The sequence below is a fragment of the Tenrec ecaudatus genome, chromosome 10 (assembly GCF_050624435.1).
Source record: "Tenrec ecaudatus isolate mTenEca1 chromosome 10, mTenEca1.hap1, whole genome shotgun sequence".
Lineage (NCBI taxonomy): Eukaryota > Metazoa > Chordata > Mammalia > Afrosoricida > Tenrecidae > Tenrec > Tenrec ecaudatus.
The window spans coordinates 19167763-19191850 of NC_134539.1; the positions used below are offsets into that span (position 1 = coordinate 19167763).

At 44.4% G+C, this 24088-nt stretch overlaps 2 protein-coding genes and 1 pseudogene across 3 annotated transcripts in view; 2 read left to right on the forward strand and 1 right to left on the reverse strand.

Moving 5' to 3' along the window:
• DENND4C (DENN domain containing 4C) overlaps positions 1-19645 on the forward strand; it is a 109582-nt gene extending 89937 nt beyond the window's left edge. For both annotated transcript variants that reach the window (XM_075559979.1, XM_075559980.1), the window contains exons 30-34: positions 3543-3788; positions 5140-5257; positions 8614-8764; positions 16303-16367; positions 16584-19645. In XM_075559979.1, the coding sequence (XP_075416094.1) occupies positions 3543-3788; positions 5140-5257; positions 8614-8764; positions 16303-16367; positions 16584-16720 (717 nt within the window). In that variant the 3' untranslated portion in view covers positions 16721-19645. The remainder of the gene's footprint in view (positions 1-3542; positions 3789-5139; positions 5258-8613; positions 8765-16302; positions 16368-16583) is intronic.
• On the forward strand, positions 4576-4923 carry LOC142458939 (ATP synthase F(0) complex subunit g, mitochondrial pseudogene; annotated as a pseudogene).
• A 287-nt stretch (positions 19646-19932) lies between the features above and the next one.
• RPS6 (ribosomal protein S6) lies at positions 19933-23767 on the reverse strand. Its single transcript, XM_075559981.1, has 6 exons — positions 23613-23767; positions 22930-23061; positions 22272-22482; positions 21648-21794; positions 20168-20325; positions 19933-20060 (listed from the first exon to the last, which is right to left on the reverse strand). Exons 1-6 carry the CDS (start codon positions 23616-23618, stop codon positions 19965-19967), a joined length of 750 nt encoding a protein of 249 aa, XP_075416096.1. The 5' UTR covers positions 23619-23767; the 3' UTR covers positions 19933-19964.
• Positions 23768-24088: the final 321 nt, after the last annotated feature.

Consider the following 24088-nt stretch of genomic DNA (forward strand, 5'->3'; position numbering starts at 1 on the left):
CGAGAGAGAGAGCGAGAGAGAACGAGAGAGAGAGCGAGCGAGAGAGAGTGAGAGCGAGCGAGAGAGAGAGCGCGAGCGAGAGAGAGCGAGAGAGAGAGCGAGCGAGAGAGAGAGAGCGAGAGAGAGAGTGAGAGAGAGAGAGCGAGAGAGAGCGAGAGAGAACGAGCGAGAGAGAGAGCGAGAGAGAACGAGAGAGAGAGAGCGAGCGAGAGAGAGAGAGCGAGAGAGAGAGAGCGAGAGAGAGAGCGAGCGAGAGAGAGCGAGAGAGAGCGAGAGAGAGAGCGAGAGAGAGAGCGAGAGAGAGAGAGAGAGCGAGAGAGAGAGCGAGAGAGAGAGCGAGAGAGAACGAGAGAGAGCGAGAGAGAGAGTGAGCGAGAGAGAGAGCGAGCGAGAGAGAGCGAGAGAGAGAGAGAGCGAGAGAGAGCGAGAGAGAGAGCGAGAGAGAGAGAGAGAGAGAGAGAGAGAGAGAGAGAGAGAGGAGAAAGTGCGAGCGCTTCATATCAAGAAGCTTTATATATCAGGAAAACATCCCAGCCCAGCCCGGTGCTAGTCCATAGCCCCTCTTCAGATTTATGCAGCCACGTGCAATGATGCAGACTGCAGGAAGATCACAGGCCGGTGGACGCAGGTCCCGTGTACCCGCTGGCACAATTCATCGCAGCGTGCTGGCCGGTCTCAGACTGGCTCGCCCGCAGGAAGGTGAAGGCAGAGGGAGCACTTTCTTGTCTTTTTCATGACCACTTCCTTCATATGTGCTGTTCTTGATGCCATCCCTCAGCTTTTCGAGTCTTTAGTCATTTGTGGTTAGTGCATCAAATCTGATCTTGGGATGTTCTAGAAATTCAGGTGGAAATACTGAGATTGTATGATTCTAATGGATTTATTTTAATTTTCTTCAGCTTCAAGCTGAACTTCCATATCCACAATGAGTGGTCTCTTCCACAGTCTTTCCTGAGCTTCCTTTGCCTGTTACTGTGTCTCCATCTTCTCTTCTCACAGATGCAGTCAGTTTGTTTCCTATGTATTTCACTTGTCAAGGTGGTGTACAGCTTCCCTCTGTGTTGTTGAAAAAAGGTCATTGCAACCACTATGAAGCTTTGCAAAATGCTATCAGGCAACCTTCAGCTTTGTTTCTGTCACAAAGGCCATATTTTCAAACAACCAATCTTTCCTCTTTTTACCAAATTTTATACTCCATTCACCAGTAATTACCAATACACCTTGATGATCAGTTTTAGACTGGAGAAGCTTGTAGAATTCTTTAATTTATTCATTGATTTTAGTGGTTAAGTGGGTAAATTTCAATGTAGTCATATTAACTGAACTAATTTGTAGGTGTATAGGTACTATCCTATCATAGACAGCATTGTATTTCCTTTTTTAAAAAAATTATTTTATTGGGGGCTCAAACAGCTCTTATCACAATCCATACATCCATCTATTGTGTCAATTACATTTATACATGTGTTGCCATCATCATTCTTAAAACATTTTTTTCTACTTGAGCCCTTGGTATCAGCTACCCCAACCCTTTCCTCCCTCATGAACCCTTGATAATTTATAAATTATTATTTTTTCATGTCTTACATTGACTGATATCTAATATATTTATATATAATGAAAGGGAAATAGATCAATGTACATATCTTTATATTTTAAGTAGTAAGAGAGCAAACGGACATTGGGCCTCTACTCAAGTACTCCCTCAATACAAGAACACTTTGTTCTAATAACCCGACATTCTGTGATGCTTACCTTCCTGACAACATTGCTGAAGACAAAATGGGTGCATAAGCAACTGTGGTGAAGAAAGCTGATGGTACCTGGCTATTAAAAGATAGAGTGTTTGGGGTCTTAAAGGCGTGAAGATAAATAAGCGGCCATTTAGTCGAGAAGCAACAAAGCCCACATTAGAAGAAGTACACCAGCCTGTGTAATCATGAGGTGTCTATGGGATCAGGTATCAGGCATCAAAGATCCAGAACAGAAAAAATCATATCAATATGAATGTGGTGGGCTGGGGAGTGGAGACCCAAAAGCCCATCTGTAGATAGTTGGACATCCCCTCACAGAAGGGTCACAAGAAAGAGACCAGCCAGTCAGGGTGCAGCATAGCACGAGGAAACATACAGCTTCCCTCTAGTTCTTTCATGCTTCCTCCTTCCCCCCACCACTATCATGACCCCAGTTCTACCTGACAAACCCGGCTAGACCAGAGCATGTACACATGGGTGCAGATAAGAGCTGGAAACACAGGGAATCCAGGACAGATAAACTCCTCAGAACCAATGAGATTATCAATACCAGAAGGGGAAGGGGGAGGTGGGGGGAGAAAGGAGGAACCGGTCACAATAATCTACATAGAACCCCTCGCAGGGGGTAGACAGCATTGTATTTCAGGACAGTGTTGTTTTGATGATAAACGCAGCACCGTCCACCTTACATTCATTCCTGGCATTGTAAACCATGGGATTGTTCAATGGAGAATGGTCAGTACGCGTTCATAGCCGTTCACTAATGCCCGAGATCCTGATCTTTGTGTGTCCCATTCGTTTTGAACGACTTCCAGTTTTTCCAGATGTGTGCTTCATACATTTCACAATCCGTTTATTAATGAATGTTTGAAGCCGGCTCAGCTCCTGTTGGTCAGGACTCAGCAGCGAATGAAGGTCTTGGAAGGAAGCTTTGCTTGGTTCACGTCAGTGAGGTCCCCTCTGGTCCAAGGAGCTCATCCCGCAGCAGTGGGCCACTTATCCTTCCCTCCTAGTCTGTTCTAGTGTGAAGCTCTGCAGGAAGAAACCAGCCACATCGGGACTCACTGGTAGCAGTCTTCCAGTATCAAAGCAACCCACAAACCACCATGTGACCGCAAACTGACATGCACCCAAACGGTGGGGTTAATTTAGATGGGAGAGACACGGTCCTATGAGCTTATGGCTTAAACATCCATGTCAAAGTTCATCTATGTCGAAGCTCTCCTTACTGATGCTTAACGCTGTCCGCCTGTGGCCAGTGGGCCCTCTGTAAATTGGCTCCTTTAGCCCTCTTGATGAAATTTTCGTAGTTCGCCATCCACTTCTTTGGAGTCCTCACTATGCGTATAGCAAGATGCTTCATACGCATCTCTTTCCTCCCTTAGACCTGAAACCAGCCACTCCTCTGAGACGCACAGGCTCCATTTAGAGGAACCTGGGACTTGGGAGACCTCAGCCTGGTACTAGGGATACTTACTGATAGTGGACTGGCCACTCTCTCATTGCAGCCAGATCTCTCTCATTGCAGCCAGATAGCATTGGGGACATGACAGTACAAGATTAGTAATATTTTGTAACCATTTACCCTAAGAGCATTTAATGTTTGTTTTTAGTTTTTTTTTCTTAGAGTGCTTTCCTGCATGTAGCAGTGGACTTGAAATAGCGATTTTAAAATAAGCGATTTTAATGGGGTAGATAGAGAAGTGTAAGCTAGTTGAGAAGTACTGTTACATATACAAAGTTAAAGAGTTAACATTTGTTTCTTTTTGTATTGTTACTCTCTTTAAGGACCCTTTAGGGAGTAGGCCCAATCCTCCCCCGGTGTCTGTGCCTTACCTGAGTCCTTTAGTGCTTCGGAAAGAACTGGAATCTCTGCTGGAAAACGAAGGGGACCAGGTGATTCACACGTCCTCTTTCATCAATCAACATCCGATCATATTCTGGAACCTCGTTTGGTATTTCAGACGTTTGGACCTTCCTAGTAACTTGCCAGGGCTTATCCTCACCTCGGAACATTGCAATGAAGGTGTCCAGGTAGGGTCGGAACTTCTGCTTTCAGCCCTTTTGTGTTGGGTAGACTGAAGCTTAACTTGCAGTAACAAACTGTCCTATAATACTAGCTTCACAGACATCGAACTGTTTCTCTGTGACTTAGCAGTGAGGGTGGGGGGTCCAGGGACCTGGTTTCAGGGATCTAAGATCCTTGTGTTCCATGGTCTTCTCGAGTTCTAAGGGTCCCTAGAAACAGGTACCTTTTATTCTGAATAAACCTATTCCTACCTGCAGTTATCACAGTAACTTACTTGGTGGCCACTCATATTGTACATGTTCCCGGTGATAGGATTAAAAGCTAGTGACGTTGAGTAATTTCTCCACAGTCACATACCTAAGTAGTGATGGAGTGCCAAGACCCAAATCCGGCTGGCTGGCTCCAAAGCATCCCTGTCCTTCTTGTACCAGGACTGTGGAGCCCTTTGAAAACAGTGAGCCTCAAGAATGCATTCATTCTACGGTAGTCATACTGAGAGTCGCCCCGTGCGCCAGGGACACAGCAGAGTCTTTCCTTTGAAGTATTATGAACTTTAGTGTGACATATTTACTTATCAATCGACTCAGTTATTTTTATTAGTAGTCAGTATATCAGAATTATTTTGTAAAATAGTAGAAAGATTGCACTTCTGACCTTGAAGTTGATTGTAGTGAGGGGAGACCATTTTCCCAGTCAGCAGGTTGTCATTTCAGTTCGTGAAATTCAGAATGAGAAACATCTTGGAAAATAGTAGAAATATTTATCGTGCCCAGAGGTGACATTCAGTCAGCTGTTTTGGGCCGCGGGCTTTCTCTCCTTAGAACCATGGCCCAGTTTACCCGTAGCCTGGTAGAGAAGGTGCTGGAGATGGGTAACCCTGCTATGACTTAGTCAAAGCCTCAAGTAGCCACCTGTTGGCACTGTGCCAGGGTGGAGCTGGTTCCTCCAACCCCTGCTGAGCTCCATCCCTGCAGCTATTCAGAGCTGGAAAAAATAGTCAGTAGTGCTAAGACTGGTCGCTTCCAACAACTCGCAGTTAAGGAAGCTCTGCTGAATGGTTGGGTGGCCACTGAAGTGTGGCTCTGGTTTTATATAGGCGAGATCCTAGGCAGGCAAGGCATCATTGGCTGTGATGTGTGAAGACCAGTCTTTAGCCTGTTCTTGATTTGGTTTACTATTTCAGTGTGCTTGGACCATGTTTGATAAGATAGATCATTATTTATTTATATATATTTATCCTAACACATAAATAGGAATTTAAAATCCTACGCAGAATTTCAGGTTGAGAGTTTTGGGGGGAAACTTGCTTTGCATTATGTCCTGCCTTCGTTTTCACTTGTCTCCTGGTCTTTTTAGCTCCCTCTGACATCTCTGTCCCAGGAAAGCAGACTTGTGTACATCCAGCTGCTGTGGGATAATATCAATCTCCATCAGGAACCAGGAGAACCGCTCTATGTGTCGTGGAGGAGTCTTAGTAAGTAAAATAGAATTAAAGACCAAAGAGCCCCACATGGGAAACAACCCACGGGTCCACCTGTGGGTGAATGAGTAGGGTACACTTTCCCACACAGAATACTGTTAAGCAATAAAGAGTGGGCTACTAAAAAAAAAAACCCAGGAGAAATGTAAATTTCTTTTAAAGTTTTTATTAACTTTCAGTATCTTCTCAAGATTCTTGCCATTTTAGTTCCTGTTCATTTGCTTTCTTACCGACCTATGTCAAGTCTCAGTTTAGTCGGGGAGTAGTTTTGCCTCTGTGTGTGTGTAATACTTTTTTTTTTTTTTCGTATTTCAAGAGCAAGCTCTACATGTTGGTAATCATCAAACTACTAACTACAAAGTTGACGATTCAAACGCACTAGGGAGGAAGATGAGGCTATCTATCCCTATAAAAATGTACATCTTCGGGAGCCCAGTACATGGCGCGGAGCTGGAACCCACTGGGTGGCAGTGGCGGTCTGTGCATGAGAAGAGTGTTTTGGGTGTGCTGGTGTAGTGACATGGTTGGGTACTGACTAGGCTCACAGAATCCGACTTTCTACTGCGTCCTTTCTATTTAGAATAGATTTTAAAGGGGGTTTAAAGGGCTACCCCTGCATTCAGAAGCCCTCTGAGTCAACAGCAGAAATATAAACAAGCCAATAGAATAAATTATATTAATAGGCAGTTCTGTCAGAAATGTTAAATGGACGATAAACATACATTATTAATGTTCAATGACATTAGTATTATTGAAAATGCAAGTTTCTATAAAAATGAAACTATAAAGCAAACCTGTCAGATTGGCAAAAATGTTTTTAAAGACTGCTAAGATCCAATGTTCTGGATGCATGCCGGCAAGAGTACTCAGTGGACTGTTGGAAGTGCTACATGCTATCTTTTGAAGAACAACCTGGACAGTAGTACCCAGACTCGGTATTTCGTTGCTCTGACCTAGCAATTGCATTTAAAGACACTATTCTTCACAAATGTTGGGTCCAAAGCTCTGTGTATAAGGATGTTTACTATAAGGTGATTTATCATCATGAATGTTGATAAAACATTATTATTATAAATAACCAACAGGTGAATTGTGATCAATCTATAGAGTAAAACATTGGCAGCCAAAAAGAAATTTATGTAAAGGGCTACCCGTTATCTATCAAGTGATATAGACTAATTGCAGACCACAGATTGTGTAGAGTACAGTGTACTTCTTTTTCCCTTTTTTTATAGGGCAGGAGAAAACACACCCACACACACATATGTGTGTGGGTGTGTTTTGTATGCATACAGAAAAAGACTTTAAAGGAAACATTTCAAACCTAATAGTGCGAAAAGGAATAGTTCACTCTTTATTGCTTGTGGTGTGTAGGATGACGATGATGAGGATTTTGGTATTGTGTGGTTCACCTCTCTGTCACACTTGGGAGGAGTCCTGGTGGTGTGGTGGTTATGCGTTGAGCTGCTAACCACAAGGTCAGCAGTGGCAATCTTGGAAACCCACAGGGGCAGTTCTACCCTGACCTGTAGGGTCACTATGAGTCCAAATGGACTCGATGGCAGTGAGTTTGCAGTTTCTTTACTTAAAACTGAAACAAAACAAAAAAGCACTTGATGTTTACTCTTGAAATGCCTGTCTTAAAGCTATACGTAAATGTATTAGAAACCACATTAATTTTCTTGGTCCAGCCATGATACATGAATTCATTTTAAGCGGAAGGATGGTAAACCCTAGCATTGAGGATAGCTACGAGGAGGGCAGGAGTCACCATTTCTATAAATCCGTTTTCTTCGGTGTTGGAAGTAGACAAGAACGGCCTAGTATTCTGCTCATTCGTGTTGGGGCCCAAGTGCTTGACCCCTCCCGGATGGCCTTGTTTGCTGGCTCGATTGGGTACCTGAAATGAGTAAACGACGCGTGAAGCACAGGGAAGGACACACACGATGTGAATGAGAGATGACAGTCTGGATTGCGAAAAAGAGCTTCTCGTTCTGCCCCCTGGTGAAACAGCCCATAAGTAGTGAAAGTGTGTGTGTGTGTGTGTGTGTGTGTGTGATTTATTTAAGAAATACCTGGGGGGGGAAAATAAAAGCAATACCTGGGGATCTGCTTCCATATAGCGTACAGCCAAGAAGACTTTATGGAGCAATTGTGTGTAGCAAGTGTGGTGTTGACTTCTCAGAATCTGCTTGTTGGCTGAGGGTTTGTGTTGATTTTCTAGGACCAGGGGCCAAAATGGGACGTTTTCATTTTTGGGGTGTTGAAACGTTGGAAAATTGATTGTGACGGTGATCCCACAACTTCATAAAAACAGAATGTTTACTCTAAGTGTGTAAGTTGTATGATTTGTAGTTATTTTCAAAAAGGTGTTTCTGTAAAGGAAGTTAAGGCGACACTGTGAAACAGCATCTTAGGTTGAGGTCAGACCCTAAACAACACAGCATAAAAGTGCAGTCTCCTTAAAGGTCATCATTTAACAGGTGGAAGCAGTAGGAGTGAAACCCGAAGCAGCCAGTAGCTCCTTTGTATTGTGACAGACATACAATTTTTTGTGCTAAGTTTTAGTGAGCACAGATGAAATATTAATACTTGCCTTCATTTTGAGACTGTTATACAAAAATACTAATGTTCACATAATTGCAGACATTCACAACGAGGCTGAGGAACTAGTGCATATATGTTAGTCTCATGCTCATCTGGCTTTAAAGAAAACAATCACCTGATGATTGGAATTGCCTCCATTAGTTAAAAATGTCTTTTTTGCAACCCACAGACAGGGATGAATCTGCACACCTCTCACGCTAGCATGCTTTACCTCTGCTGTGACGCGGACGCACGTTTATAAGCTAGAGAATGTGTGTGGGTGTTTGTTCTCAAGAGTTCTAGAGTTACCCTGACGCCAGGATAGAACTACTGTATTTAATGGCTTAAGCAAGGTGGAGCTCATTCTCTCAAACAAGTTATGAACTAGTACAGGACTGGGAGTTCATTCCTCTCTTACCTGGGACCCAGACTCCTTTTGCTGTGTCTGCCTTATCATGGACAGAGGTATTCCATGCTCACCAGGTGGCAGCTGGAGGACACACTGCCTCATCCAGCCCCAGGCAGGATGCCGTCAGTTGGGGGAAAGGGCAAGCCCAGGACCACACCTTCCCTATCTGAAGGGAGGCGGAAAAGTACTGTTGGTAAGAGGGAGGCCTTGTGGAATAGCGCCTAGCAGATGCTACAATCCTGGGTGGAAAAAGCAGCTCTGATACTTACGGGAGAACAACGGTAACAATAAGAACTTGCTCAGGAGTCCATCCCATCTCATCGCTTCTGACCAACTACTGTGTTCCTGAAACTAGATTCTGAAAGGAAGCTGCCCCTCCTGTCGGAGGAACACCAGGCAACGAGCACTTTAGTGGACCGCATCAGGCAGAGCATTCAGCACAACGATGTTCTCAAGCCCATCAGCCTTCTTTCACAACACTTGAAACCAGACACGAAAAGACAAAGGTAAACCGCCCAGTGTTTTCTGCCTGATGTCACTCAAAATCCATTTCTTGTTTTGTTTTTTTTTTGTGTGTGTAAAATTTACCCTGTGTTTTCAGGCTGGTATAAAAGGCATTGTAGAGTGTTGGCTTGTTTTTTTTTTTAAGTTCTTATCCAAATACTTGCATTTATACTTGAGCATAAGCACATAATAAGTGTCTATAAATAGAATTGTATGAAGACAGTTTACTGATATCTAGACCATGTGGAGTCTTTGGGAAACAAAAATGTTTGTTATGGGAATCACTATCATACCTGTTCACTGCTTGCTAACGCCCTGTGGTACCCACACGTCTTTTCTTACCTGTGGGATGTGAAGGAGGAGAGGGTTAGGAGAAGCAGCACTAGAAGCGCAGTGAATTCAGAGGATGTGGAGCGGTCCCAATCATGTTACTGTAAGTCCATGTGACTTGTTCAGTGGAAGCTTCAGAAAGGGGGACACATCAGTTCCATGGACTATGCTGAAGTTTATACCTATCCCCCCACCCCCGCCCCCTTCAAGTTCCACGGGGAGCTCTGGTGACAATTTTGGATAAGCTTGAACTACTAATCACAAGTTGGCAGTTCAAGCTCATCAGCCGCTCCGCAGGAGAAAGGATGAGGCTGTTGACTCCTGGAAAGACCTTCAGAGCCTCGGAGATAGGGCTGCTATGGGTCAGAGCACACTTGATGGCGGCAGGGTTCCCCCCCCCCCCCGAGAGTTCATGGTATCTTTGAATTTAATCTCTAAGGTAAAAATAATAGGGCAGAAATTAATAATGAAAATGCTCCAATTTGGCGTTAGGCTGGGCTTTCCAGAGAAAACAAAACCAGTGACAAAAATGTATAAGCAAGCAAGAAAGAAATTGATGTATTGAGAATGAACCACCATTGCAGAGCAGGCAAACCCAGTGCAGCTCAAGTCTGCGGGTCAGATGCGTGCTGGAGACCCCTCCCTCCGTGCCCGGCGATGAAGGCAGGGAACAGAAAGTGGGCTGACAACAGGCTGGCGGGGCACAGTAGTCAAGTGGACCCGTTTCTCAAGGCAACATGGCAGGCTGCGGTTGGCTCCCAGGGCAGACAGGCCCCAAGGAACCAAACACAGGATCCAGGCCAACACGAAGGAGAGAGAGGGAGCCAAGTTTTCACAGTTTATTTATAGCTATGAAGTAGACTACGCCCCCAAGGTTGTGACTGAAGCTTATTGGGGGGAGGTTTTACTGCCACTATTGAGGGTCCTGGCCTGGGCACGATGACACACAGCCTAGCTTTCACAAGTTGTCATTCAAAATTCAGGTAGGCATGATTTTTTAAACAACCTGAAAAGTATCATGCTTCAGGCATCTGCCAGTTGAGGGCAGGGAAATAAAAATAAGTAAGTTTGTGCTTGTGAAGGAAAGCAACGTGTGAAAACAGCCGAGCCAGAAAGCTCATTTTTAATGCTTCATTTGTTGGCATTCTTATGCTCACCAAATAAATGAAGGTGATAATTTACCTGCTTTGTAGAAATAGAGCACACCCCCTTTCACACTGTGGACCCAGGGATTTAAAAAAAATCATTTTATTGGGGGGCTTTTACAGCTCTTATCACAATCCATCCATCCATCCATCCATCCATCCGTCAAGCACATTTGTACCTAAGTTGCCATCATTTTCTTTTCTTTCTCCTTGCGCTCTTGGTATCAATTCACATCCACCCCCATCCCTCCCTCATTAACCCTTGATCATTTATACTTTTTTTCATGTCTTACAGCAACCGCTGTTTCCCATCATCTACTTTTCTATTGTCTGTCCCTCTGGGAGGGGGTGATATGTAGATCATTGTAATCAGTTCCCCCTTTCTCCTCCCAGCTTCCCCTTCCCCTCCTTGTATCTCTACTCTCATTATTGGTCCTGAGGGGTTTATCTGTCCTGGATTCCCTGTATTTCCCTCTCTTACCTGTACTGTGTGCCTGCTCTGGTCTAGCCTGTAAGGTATAATTGGGGTCATGATAGTGGCAGGGGTAGGAAGCATTAAAGGACTAGAGGAAAGTTGTATATTTCCTCGCTGCTATACTGCACCCTGACTGACTCATCCCTTCTGTAAGAGGATGTCCAATTGTCTACAGATGGACTTTGGGTCTCCACTCCGTACTCCCCCTCATTCACAATGATACGATTTTTTGTTCTGCGTCTTTGATGCCTGATATCTGACCCCATCGACACCTCATGACCACCCAGGCTCGTGTGCTTCTTCCATGTGGGCTTGGTTGCTTCTCACCTATATGGCCACTTGTTTATCTCCAAAGTTTTACGATCCCCCAAACGCTGTATCTTTTGATAGCCAGGCACCATCAGCTTTCTTCACCACAGTTGCTTATGCACCCACTTTGTCTTCAGCGATCCTTTGGGAAGGTGAGCATCACAGAATGCCGGATTATTAGAACAAAGTGTTCTTGTGTTGAGGGAGTACTTGAATAGAGGCCCAATGTCCATCTGCTACCTTAATGCTTAACATATAAATATATGCACATAGATCTATTTCCCTATCATACATAAATATATTTACATGTGTGCATGCTTGTATTTAGACTTCTATAAATGCCCTTTGCCTCCTAGTTCTTTCCTCTATTTCCTTTTACTTTCCTCTTGTCCCACTATATTCGGCCTTCATTCGGATTTCAGTAATTCCTCTTGGCTACATAGCCCTTGATCAAGCCCTACCAGGCATCTTTTGTCCTCCTTGCTATCTATTTCTGATCGCTTGTTGTTCCCTAGTCCCTGGGTTTGTTAACACCCCTTTTCATTTCCCCCACCTCTCTCCCTCCCTCCCTGTCCCCCCAGAACTGTTGGTTCTATTGTTTTGTCCTCCGGATTGTTTATCTTGCCTATTTATCTAGATAGACTTGCAGAGACAATAATAAGCCCAAAACAAGACGGCAAAACAACAAAAGAAAACAACAAAAAACCAACAATAAAAAAGAAACACCTATAAATAGTTCCAGGTCTGTTTTTTTTTTTTTACCTTTAGGAGTGTTTTCTGGTGGAGTGTGATGGGGAGCCACGCCCTGGCTCCAAAGTCTCTTGTTTAGCCTCTGGGGACTGCCGTCCTTGCATAGCTGCCCTTGCTGCTCTGTTGCGCAACCTCAGCATGTCCCCGGTGTGCACTAGGGGTTTCTACATGCTAACCTACTCCAGAAATGCATGTCACTTTCCCAAGTGACAGAAAACAAGACTGCTCTCATGAATTTTAGTTAGAAACTAGAGGTAAAACTACTTCGGCTTTGAAAATTTCATAGTAGGTAAAACTTTTTATTATTTGATGAGAGAAATGTTTCAGAATAAGCTTTTTTCTTTAATTAATGAGAAGGCCATATGCTCATCGTTGTAGGAGACAAACAAGACCCTGACTCCAAATATAATTTATGTGGAATATTGATTTCGTCTAATAGAGAGATGGCATGGAGACACGGGACCATCAGCAAGAGGTCATAACCGCATCCAAGGATTCACAGAAAAGCGCTGTACACTACTCTAGATAGAACAGCTGCTAAGATTGGTTCCGGGCTTTCTGATCAAGGCATTCAGGAGATATATAACTCAGTCATGAGACCCAGGACCCCAAATACCTTACAAGGCACCCACAGACAAGTCTCAAAAGACTAGGCTGCCCCTCCCTGGTTAGGGGAGTGGTGGGGATCTACTCTCTAAGGCACTCTACCTGGGACAAAGCTGTTCACATTGGCAGTGGATGATCAGGGTTAGATGGAGGCTGAATCTATGTGGAGACTCAAAATTGGATTCTGGGCCATTGCTGCAAGCAGTACAGCTTTCCATAGACTTAGTGCTCAGAATTTAAGCTCTGGGACACCATCAGCTTTAAAAAAAACAAACTCCAGGAATCTTTTAGCCCTTTAATTGCCCATAACTAAACACTGACCAGAATTTGCCAAAATAGTAGTCAAGTGTACTACTCTTCCCCCACCTGCCTTCCAGGGGCCATTTCTGAGAGCTGTAGTACCCTGGCCTGGGTCCAGTGTTGCTCGCTGGACCACTTACTGAGTTTTCACCATCATTAAAACTCGAATTTAATGGAGTGGCAAGGTCCCCAGGGAATGCTGAAAGTGGACTTTGGGGCTAGGGCATGGTGCTCCAACAGACTGGACTGGAAAACACTCCTAAAGGCCAACAAACGATCCTTGAACTAACTACAAACTTTTCCTTCTTGATTTGTTCTTTGTCAGTGGTTTGTTTTTGTTGTATGCTGTTGCTTTGTTTTCCTCTGTCTTGTTTTTGTGCATGTTATTATCTCCATAGGTCTGTCTAAATAAGATAGGCTGGATGAACAATCTGGAGGAAAAACAACAGGACCGACAGTTCTTGGGGGACTTGGGGTAGGGGGAGGTGGGGGGGTAAGGAAGTGGTGTTAACAAACCCAGGGAAAAGGGAACAACATGGGAACCAAATTGGTGGTGAGGTGGGAGTGGCAGGCCTGGTGGGGAATGATCAAGGGTAAGGTTACGTAAAGAAGAGGTATAGCTGTAACCCAGGTGGGGATGGACCATGATAGTGGGGCAGGATGAAAGTCAAGGGAAATAGAGGAAAGAGCTAGGAGGCAAAGGGTATTTATAGAGGTCTAGACAGACATGTACATGAATATATATATATAGGGAAATGAATCTATGTGCCTATATTTATAGGTGTAGTGTTAAGATAGCGGAAGGACCTTGGGCCTCTACTCGAGCACTCCCTCAATGCATGAATAATTTTTTCTATTAAATTGGCATTCTATGATACCCTCCCGACACAGCCGCTGAAGCCAAAGCAGGTGAACAAGCAAATGTGAAGAAAGCTGATGGTGCCCGGCTATCAAAAGAGATAGTGACTGAGGTCTTAAAGGCTTGAAGATAAACAAGCGGCCATCTAGCTCAGAAGCAACAAAGTCCACATGGAAGAACACACCAGCCTGTGTGATCGAGTGGTCCCGAAGGGATCAGTTACCAGGCATCAAAGAACAAAAAATCATATCATTGACTGCACACCTCCATGATAGGATCGCTGAAGACAAATGGGTGCATAAGCAAATGTGGTGAAGAAAGCTGATGGTGCCCGGCTATCAAAAGAGATAGTGTCTGGGGTCTTAAAGGCTTGAAGGTGAACAAGCGGCCATCTAGCTCAGAAGCAAAAAAGCCCACATGGAAGAAGCACACCGGCCAGTGCGATCACGAGGTGCCAAGGGACCAGGTATAAGGCATCATGCAAAAAAAAAAAAAAGATATGAGTGTGTGTGTATGTGTATGTATGTGTATATGTATATGTGTATATGTATATATGTATATATATATACCATATTAAATGAAGGGGGAAGTGCAGAGTGGAGACCCAAGGCCCAAGTGTCGGCCAATGGAGATCCCCTCATAGAGGGGTTTAGGAGAGGAGATGGGTTAATTAGGGTGTGAGGTAGTATCGATGAAAAACACAGCTTTCCCCCAGATCCTGGATGCTTCCTCCCCCCAACTACCATGATCTGAATTCTACCTTGCAGGGCTGGATAGGACAGAGGCTGTACACTGGTGCATATGGGAGCTGGAGGTACAGGGAATCCAGGGTGGATGATACCTTCAGGACCAAGGGTGTGAGGGTCGATGCTGGGAGAGTGGAGGGTGAGTGGGTTGGAAAGGGGGAACTGATTACAAGGATCCACATGTGACCTCTTCCCTGGGAGAGGGACAGCAGAGAAGGGGGGAAGGGAGACTCCGGATAGGGCAAGATATGACAAAATAACGATGTATAAATTACCAAGGGCACATGAGGGAGGGGGGGAAGGGGAGGGAGGGGAAAAACAAAAAGAGGACCTGATGCAAGGGGCTTAAGTGGAGAGCAAATGCTTTGAGAATGATTGGGGCAGGGAATGTATGGATGTGCTCTATACAATTGATGTACGTATATGGATGGATGGTGATACGAGTTGTATGAGTCCCTAATAAAATATAAAAAAAGAAAAGAAGAGAAAAAACTGATTAGGGCAAAGACTGTACAGATGTGCTTTATACAATTGATGTATGTATATGTATGAACTGTGATAAGAATTGTATGAGCCCCAATAAATTGTTTTTAAAAAAAGGGTATTTATAGAGGTCTAGACAGACATGTACATGAATATATATATATATATAGAAATGAATCTATGTGCCTATATTTATAGGTGTAGTGTTAAGATAGCGGAAGGATCTTGGGCCTCTACTCAAGCACTCCCTCAATGCATGAATAATTTTTTCTATTAAATTGGCATTCTATGATACCCTCCCGACACAGCCGCTGAAGCCAAAGCAGGTGAACAAGCAAATGTGAAGAAAGCTGATGGTGCCCGGCTATCAAAAGAGATAGTGACTGGGGTCTTAAAGGCTTGAAGATAAACAAGCGGCCATCTAGCTCAGAAGCAACAAAGTCCACATGGAAGAACACACCAGCCTGTGTGATCGAGTGGTCCCGAAGGGATCAGTTACCAGGCATCAAAGAACAAAAAATCATATCATTGATTGCACACCTCCATAATACGATCGCTGAGGACAAACGGGTACATAAGCAAATGTGGCGAAGAAAGCTGATGGTGCCCGGCTATCAAAAGAGATAGTGTCTGGGGTCTTAAAGGCTTGAAGGTGAACAAGTGGCCACCTAGCTCGGAAGCAACAAAGCCCACATAGAAGAAGCACACCAGCCTGTGCGATCACAAGGTGTCGAAGGGATCAGGTATAAGGCATCATCAAAAAAAAAAAATCGTACCATAGTGAATGAAGGGGAAAGTGCAGTGGAGCCCCAAAGCCCATTTGTCGGCCACTGGAGATCCCCTCACAGAGGGATCTAGAGGAGGAGATGAGTCAGTCAGGGTGCGGTGCAGCACCTATGAAGAATAGAGCTTTCCTCCAGTTCCTAAATGCTTCTCCCTCCCCCACCCCCCACACATTACCATAATCCGAATCCTACCTTGCAATTCTGGATAGAGCAGAGGTTGTACACTGGTGCAGATAGGAGCTGGAGGCACAGGGAATCCATGGCGGATGATACCTTCAGGACCAGGGGTGTGAGGGGCGATACTGGGAGAGTAGAGGGTGAGTGGGTTGGAAAGGGGGAACCGATTACAAGGATCTACATGTGACCTCCTCCCTGGGGGACGGACAACAGAAAAGTGGGTGAAGGGAGACGCCGGATAGGGCAAGATATGATAAAATAATTTATAAATTATCAAGGGCTCATGAGGGAGGAGAGTGGGGAGGGAGGGGAAAAAAGAGGACTTGATGCAAAGGGCTTAAGTGGAGAGCAAATGCTTTAAAAATGATGAGGGCAAAGAATGTACAGATGTGCTTTATACAATTGATGTATGTATGGATTGTGATAAGAGTTGTATGAGTCCCTAATAAAATGTTAAATAAAAATAAATTGTCAAAACCAGAAAAAAATAAAACCCGAATTTGTGTATGTTTGTCCTTGTGGGAGAGTTTAATATGACTTGTCTATTAACTTTAAAATATATATTTATTTTATAGGAGCTTATACAGAGAAATCCTTTTCTTATCATTAGTATCCCTTGGAAGAGAGAATATTGATATTGGTAAGTTGGTTCATAATGATTTATTAAGGGAGATCAATCGTTTACTTTCTAAAACAGTTTTTGAAATAACAACCAGTATGTGTAAGTTAACTTAATTTTTAAATGGATTCTTTTTAAATAGCTTGTTTCAGTCTCTGTCATTATGAATAGATTTCAGTGTTGACTTTTTTTCTTATAAACAAGTTACAATGAACTCCTTTTGACAATGTCTTTCAGAGGCGTTTGACAACGAGTATGAGCTTGCATATAAAAATCTACCTTCGGAGATTGTTGAAAAGTTGCAGAAAATTGATGCTCCCCCAAGCAGCAGCGTGGAGTGGTGCAGAAAGTGCTTTGGTGCACCTCTTATTTAAAGAGATGAACTCACTTCTGGGCATAATACATAATGAATTTTAATTCAGATGGAATCATCTCACAATATAAAATGTCGCAGGATTTCCTGACGTTGAAGACTTCTTATGTCAACTCCTGAACGGTTTCTCAAACTCTGCTGAAAACCAGTTTTGGTTTTCTAAGTATTTGTATTCACTTGATCTTGATAAGAAACCATACTCCTCCTCCAGGCATTTTGTTACTAGAGGATATGGAGCTACTGGGTTTGGGGAATGGCAAATTCGTGTAAAGATGCCTAGCCCACAAATGAACTTTCTCAATGATAAGAGCAACTATTTGCGTATGTGTATATAAAGGTTTGTGGCTGTGTGGACACAGCCATATTGTAAGTGTATATTTATTGAATTCTTAGATTGCATGTTGTAGTTTTCTGAAAGGGGTCTCATGACTGTTAAAAGAAGTGACTACACTAAACTGGTCTGTAGTCATTCACCTCAGAATTACCTGGAAGTCTGATGGCAATTGCTGTGCCTCTGACTTTAAATCTAATATATACCCTTTACCTTTCATGTTATGTATGTTTACTTAATGGGTTGTTTTGAATATCTACTTCCTCACATCGGTTCCCAAGACCATGTTAGTTTGCTTTAAATCTTCAAAATTGGAATGATCCAGTTAAATAGTTTAAGTAAAATGAATTGGCAACATATAATTTATAAGTTTAATTGAACCATGCTAAAAAATACAGATTTTCTACTTAAAAGCTTTGTCCAGACACACAAATCCTTGCTCTTGCTCCCTTTTGAAAACCTGTGGGATAAACTTGCACTGCAGTTCTATTCATGTATGATATGTAGTCTCTATGCCTGTGAGTGGAAATGCACACTTGTAAATATTGTTTAGGTTGAATCAATTAAGTTCTAAAACTTTAAAGCTTGTCAGTAGGTGTAATCATGAATGACCTCGACACGTTTCATTCGAACTTTTATCATGTCTTTTTGTTAAAAACAACCTTAGAAGCAGCATGTTTGCCTTGGCTCGTTCTCAGAAAAACCAGTAGTCCCCCAGTGCGCCCCACCCTGTCTCCTGGTGCAACCTATGTGAAGTTCCTGTGGCTCCTTCACTGTCAGGCCAGAGGCAGGATGAAGAGTCAGTGGGAAGGGCTTGCCAGAAATCATGTACGTCCTCATTACCTTCACAATGGACCCTCTGCACTGACTCATTTCCTGAGTATCAAATTTTGCAATTAAGATGTGGCCCTAGTTTTAATACATATCCTAAAGGAAAGCTTGGCATTCACATAGCAATATTAGAATTAACCTCCCCCCCCAAAAAAAAAACATTGAGGTTAAATAAAATGTAAAATTTTGAGTTTACTGTGATTGTATGGCATTAGTAATCTGTCCATTCCTTGTAAGTCTTCATAATGAACTAATTATTAGCATAGTACGTTTGTGGCTTTAAAAAAACCCTTAATGAAGAAATCCTTAAACAAGGTAGTATCATTTGCTTTTTTTAACTACCAAAGAACTGTACCATCTTGTTTAGAACCTGTGTGCTTTCATCGTAACAAACATTCTGTAGTAACTATGTAACATCTTAAGTAACTAAAATTTCAAATGTCTTCCAAACCTTGGAGATGTTCTGTAAAATTTGCAACAGGTAATTATTTCATTGGTTCCGAGAAGTCTAGATCAGCAACATTGCTTTCCTTGAGACCTGTTTATATCTTAGAATCCTTAACCTGCTGATGTCCAGGTCTGGAGAACTAAGTTCTACCCACAAGAGGGTCACCAACTGCCGTTGAGACCATCCTGATTCATAGTGGCTGGACCAACAGCTCCATAGTTTCCATGGCTACACATCTTGAGGGAAGCATGCTGCTGCTTTCTCCTATGGAGCACCTGGTACAGGTTAACCACCAGACCTGTGGTTAGCATCCTGCGTAATCCACTGTGCTGCCAAGGTTCCTAAGCAGAAAGTGCTAACCACGAAATTGTATCTATGGTGAGAATTAGAAATTGTGACTCCCATTTTTATCAGAACTGAAGCATAAGTTCTGGGTACTAAAGCTGTCTTGAGCCAATTGCTTACTCTGGCTAAATTCGATTACTGGGCATGACAAAGCTAGCTGTACTTCACAGGTCAATTAAGAACACCTGTGTTTAATGTGCCCACACTCCATTCACAAAAGAAAAGCAAATGCTTTGTATGGATGGAGCAGGTCCTGGTTTGGTTTTGACATTAAAATGTTGCTAATTTTTAAAATGCAGTTGCCCCCTGTAGCTTTTAAAATTTCACAATTTCAGCTTATTAACATCAGTTGCCAGATTTCCTTTGCATGATGTACCTGTATCAACTTTGTAACTCCATGCATGAAGTGGCAGAGTGGGAACCGCGATGCAGGAACTGACCATTATCCTCACCTGGGAGCTTCTCGGAAATGGACTCAGGGCCCCCATGCAGGAACCTACTGAACCACGACCTGCCTTGCAGGAGTCACATCTCCAAATTTTGGATGTCTCAGCGCTTTTAAGATTACACTTGTGGCTAAGCACATTCTGTAAATGAATTTTCTTCCTACCTTTAAAACCTAATGTGCCTTTTCAAGATCTTGTGTGTAAATGCTGAGTAGATTTCCATTACTGCAGAAAGCTGACATGGTACTCTTACTCTGTGCACCCTTTGTTGGTGTTTATAAAAGCAGTCAACTCCTTTTCAGAGTGTGAAAGAGTGAAAACATAGAAGATCTAACAATTCACTAGTTGAAAAGCTTTCTGTTAATGCAATAAATTTGCACTGGTTTAAAAGCAGCTTTGTGAACTTAAAATGGTATCCATTAACTATGCTTTAACTAATTTTTTTTACTATGACAAATGTCCATCTTCACAAGGGCACTTTTCGTGTATTAAATTTTGTATAGATGTTTTTAAAAAGCTTATATTCTTCAAAATAAAGCATACAAAAGATTCCATCCTAGTCATTTGTTTCCCGTCATCCCATGCCCAGCTGAAAACAAAGAATTCTAAGCCGCTCACTGGCTCCCCACCCGTGTCCTGGACGTTTTCTGCCAAGGGAATGGCAGTGTATTTGAAGAGAATCGCTTTCAACCACCTGTTGACTTCATTTTCCTTTCTGTACCCCACCCTCCTTTCCCATTAGTTCTTAATTCTAAATTTCAATTGATTTAGAATTCTCAACCAATGAAATGAAAAGACTCAATCCAAAGAGATCACTAGACGAGCTAATTTATTCCAGGCTCTTTCATTTCTGACTGGACTCAGACTTGGAGGTAGAAGCCCTCAGCGAGGACAGCCTCCGTCGCTTGGCAATCTGCTCCTGCCGCTTCTCCTTGGCCTCCTAAACAGAGCAGAGAAACACAGTCAAGGCCTGTTTCCGTTCAAGAGGCAAGTGCCAAGCAAGGCTCAGCTTTCCCGAGTCCCCAGTGTCCCATCTTTAAAACATACCTTCGTTCTCTTGGCCAAAAGCTTGGCATATTCGGCGGCCTCCTCCTTGTTTTTCTTGGTGCGCTGCTTCTTCAGGGCAATGCGCCGGCGCTTGTGCTGCAGGACCCGCGGAGTCACAAGACGCTGAATCTTGGGCGCTTTGGTCCTAGGTTTCTTGCCTACAAATTGAGAATGACTATCACTTCGAGAATGGCACATTTAAGACGTTCAAATAAAACATAATTTAGTGTAGTGCCCGTTAACATGTAATTTGTGAGAGCCTTCTACATAAAATCTTGTTTACAACTTAAAATTGTAATTGCAACTCAAAAAGACGGAATTCCCCACCAGAGATTTACTTTTTAACTTCATCCTATCAACAAAGTAAAGGGCAGGGTTTTTCCCAATAAACTGTTATCTTGACAAAGCAGTTCTTTAAGAATTGCATTTGTGTGCCAAGTTCAAGCTCATTCTAAAATGTCATACTCTATCCATCTCTTCCTAGGTCAAGAAGATGATTTGGTCTTGCACACATCTTTTTATCCTAAGACAGACCAAAAAAGAGACAATCTTTGTTTACAAGTTTTACTGGCTGGAGAAATGGAAATAAAGTCCCGTCCTATGATTTGCAGTTCCACTACTGCATCTCTAGTCCCAACAGCCCAGTCTTGGCACAAAGCTACTCCCGTCCATGCATGCCATCAGTTGGGAGAATCCTCAGTAACTTGGTTAGAGTAAAGCCCCCTCCCTTCACAAATATTCTTACCCAAAATGCAAAATTGCTCAAATTCTACATCTAAGGACCACCCCCAAAACATCAGCCAACAAGTCCACCTTTGCTGCACGGATGGCAATCTTCATAAACAGAAATTGGTCTGCTCAATATATGCTCAAAATGAACTACAAAGTCAAAGCTTCAACTTGACTGAATCAACTATTCCCCTTAATGTCAATGCTCACCCATGCCACTTAATGAAACACAAACGGTGGAGCCTTTCTGTCTCAGGCCTCACTGGTTAGAATGTGTTCAACACAAAATCCCTCCATCTCAAACACCACCTTCCTAGAATTTTGGAGGTATTTTTGCTAACTTCTAACTTCTACCAAGCCCCAAGTCCACAGAGGGAAAATGCAACACTCTCCAAGGCTTTCAGCAGAACAAGAAGGGCTAATCTACCTCTGGCATAGCTAGAGGCCCCACTATTACCCTACAAATGCAGTCAGCTTAGTTGTGCTAGTTACCCGTCAATGCCAACTCAGTGACCCCATGAGACATGGTGCTATGCCTGCAAACGGGGCAGATTAAAACCTCTAATGCGGACGGCCACGGAATCAATTCAACCGTAGTCACACTATGGATCGGCCTCCCATGGCTAGCACCCCCTCCCCTTCTCCTGTGAAGTGGCTGGTTTGATGGAGTCACCCAGGGCTCCCTCCCATGTACACAAACTCCTAGAAAGTGTTTGAAATGAGGCAAGCATTCAACCGCACTTGTACTCACCCTCTTTGTTCAGTGGCTTTCTCACAACGTACTGGCGGACGTCATCTTCTTTAGAGAGATTGAAGAGTTTGCGGATTCTGCTGGCTCTTTTGGGCCCCAGGCGACGAGGCACAGTTGTGTCAGTCAGTCCTGGGATATCTTTCTCCCCTTTAAAAAAAACCATTCTTGAATAAAGATAACCTAAAGCACATGGACAATCAAATCTACATAGACTTTCAGGAAAGATGGGGCTCATAAGTGAAACTCAAGCCAAAGTCATTGTTACTGAGTCAATTCTGACACACAGTGACACTCTTAAGACAGTGGTTCTCAACCTGAGTGTGACCCCTTTCACTGGGCCACCCAATTCAGAACAGTAGCAAAACAACAGTTATGAAATAGCAACGGAAATAATTTTTACATTGGGGGGGATCACAACACTGTATTAAAGGATCTGTGGCATTAGAAAGGTTGAGAACCACTGCTCTAGGACAGGGCACAGCTGTCTGCGTTTCCAAGACTAACTCTCTACAGGTTCTTTCTCCCAGAGTTGGCAAGTCATTTTGAATTGCTGATCTTGTGTTCGTAACCCAAAGCGTAAGCATGGGGTCAGGTCAACAGGGCATACAAGCAAGTCTTACCTACCTTTCTTTACAATAACCAAGTTGAGAACGCTCAGATTGGCATCCACAATGCAGCCCCGGACAGATTTGCGCTTCCTCTCCCCAGTTCTCCGTGGTCTGTAGCAGGAGTGCCCCTTACTCAGCAGCAGGCGGACACGGCCGTGGGTCAAGACACCTTGCTTCATGGGAAAACCTTGCTTGTCATTCCCGCCACTGATGCGGACGACATAGCCCTGGATGAAGACACAACACATTCACTTTTATGCAGATTCTGAAACACACTAGTGTAGCCAGTATGAACACAACCACCATTCCAGAGAGGGCCACCTCACACCATCCTGAATCCAACACATTCCTAACCTGTCTCACCAGGGACCTGAGCAAAGTCCCCAACATGGCCACGAGTATTTAACACTTGAGAAAGTGTGGCTATTAGCAGGGTAGCTGACAAACCCACGACTCCAATAATGCAAGACACAAACCAAGCTCAGGTCAGCTTTTTTGGCATTTGTCCTTTCCGTTTACTCTCAATAATCCCCAGGGTATGGGTCTACTTTGTAAACCGCAGCAAGCACTGACCAATTCACAGCCCCGCTCCATCAGGCCAAGAGTCTACCCAAAGCCTCTGCCCATCGCTTTCCATTTACACAGCGACCACGATAGGACTTGTCAAGGTTTACCTTCCATTCATCGCCCAGCGCCTCCGCGGCGACCTCCGTGGCCATTCGCTTCTCATAAAAGGTGCGAAGTTTGCGTTCATCGTCCACTTCAATGAGTTTCTGGCAGCCAGTGGCTGGGAAGGAGATATTCAGCTAGGAATTGAAAAAAACAAAGGTCCGTGAGGCCCACGGAAGAGTCCTAACAGCTGCCAGGAGGCTCCCCACACCTCGCAGCCATCTGCAGGACATGTGCGGTTCGGGTTCTGTCCCCCAGAGCACATGGGCGCACAGTACGGGGCAGGAACAGCACTGCATGGAGAACCGTGAACCTCAAGCCCCGAAAAATAACTGCACGGGAAAAGGGTGCTTCAAAGTCTTCAACCATTTTATGGCGAGCGCCTGACCTAGACGCCGGGGGTCGGCACAACCGTGACGCAAAACAGGCAGCAGGCGCGCCTGTCCGGGCTGGTGCTCGCGGACGCCACCATGGCGCTCCCAGAGCGCGCGGCGCAAGCCTGCCGCAATCACTCGCCATCCGGCCTCCTGTGGAGGCCTGGTTACCGGGGGCCGATCCGCGTCCTGCCCCAGAAGCCCCTCCATCTAGAGTCGGCATCTTGGGGCGCAGGGACTGCGGCAACGCCGCGATTCCGAGCTCGAATTAGGACACCCCACAGCCTGGCCCGTCTCCCGCCACCACGTCCTACCTTCATGGTGAAGCACCCGACCGCCTCCGCGACGCCACGGAAAAGAGACTCAACTTCCGCTCAGCGCCGGTCACATAGGCGCCTTCAGTTCTCGCGAGATGAGATGACCTGGGTAGCGGAAGTGAGTGCAGATCGGCTCCACTTCCGGGGCGGAGCTAGACCGCGCTCACCGAGGCCGGGCGGCCGTGTAGTGTAACGTCTCCTCCCGAGGGTCCCCCTGCCTTTTGCTGCGCTCGCAGGGGCCGTTCACCCGGGTCTGCCCTCCATGGTTCGGGAGAACCGAACCGGCTTCCGCCTTGGTTGTCCCACTGTCCTGCCCCTCCCGTTCCGCGCGAAGACTTCCCGTCCGGGAGCGTGTTCTGCCCTGGGCCCTGCGAGTCAGCGCAAGAACTCAGCCTGAACGCGCTGATGCGCGTTTTGTTTTGTTTTGTTTTTCCCCCTTAAACATCTGACTTGTTTCCTCACCCCCGCAGCCT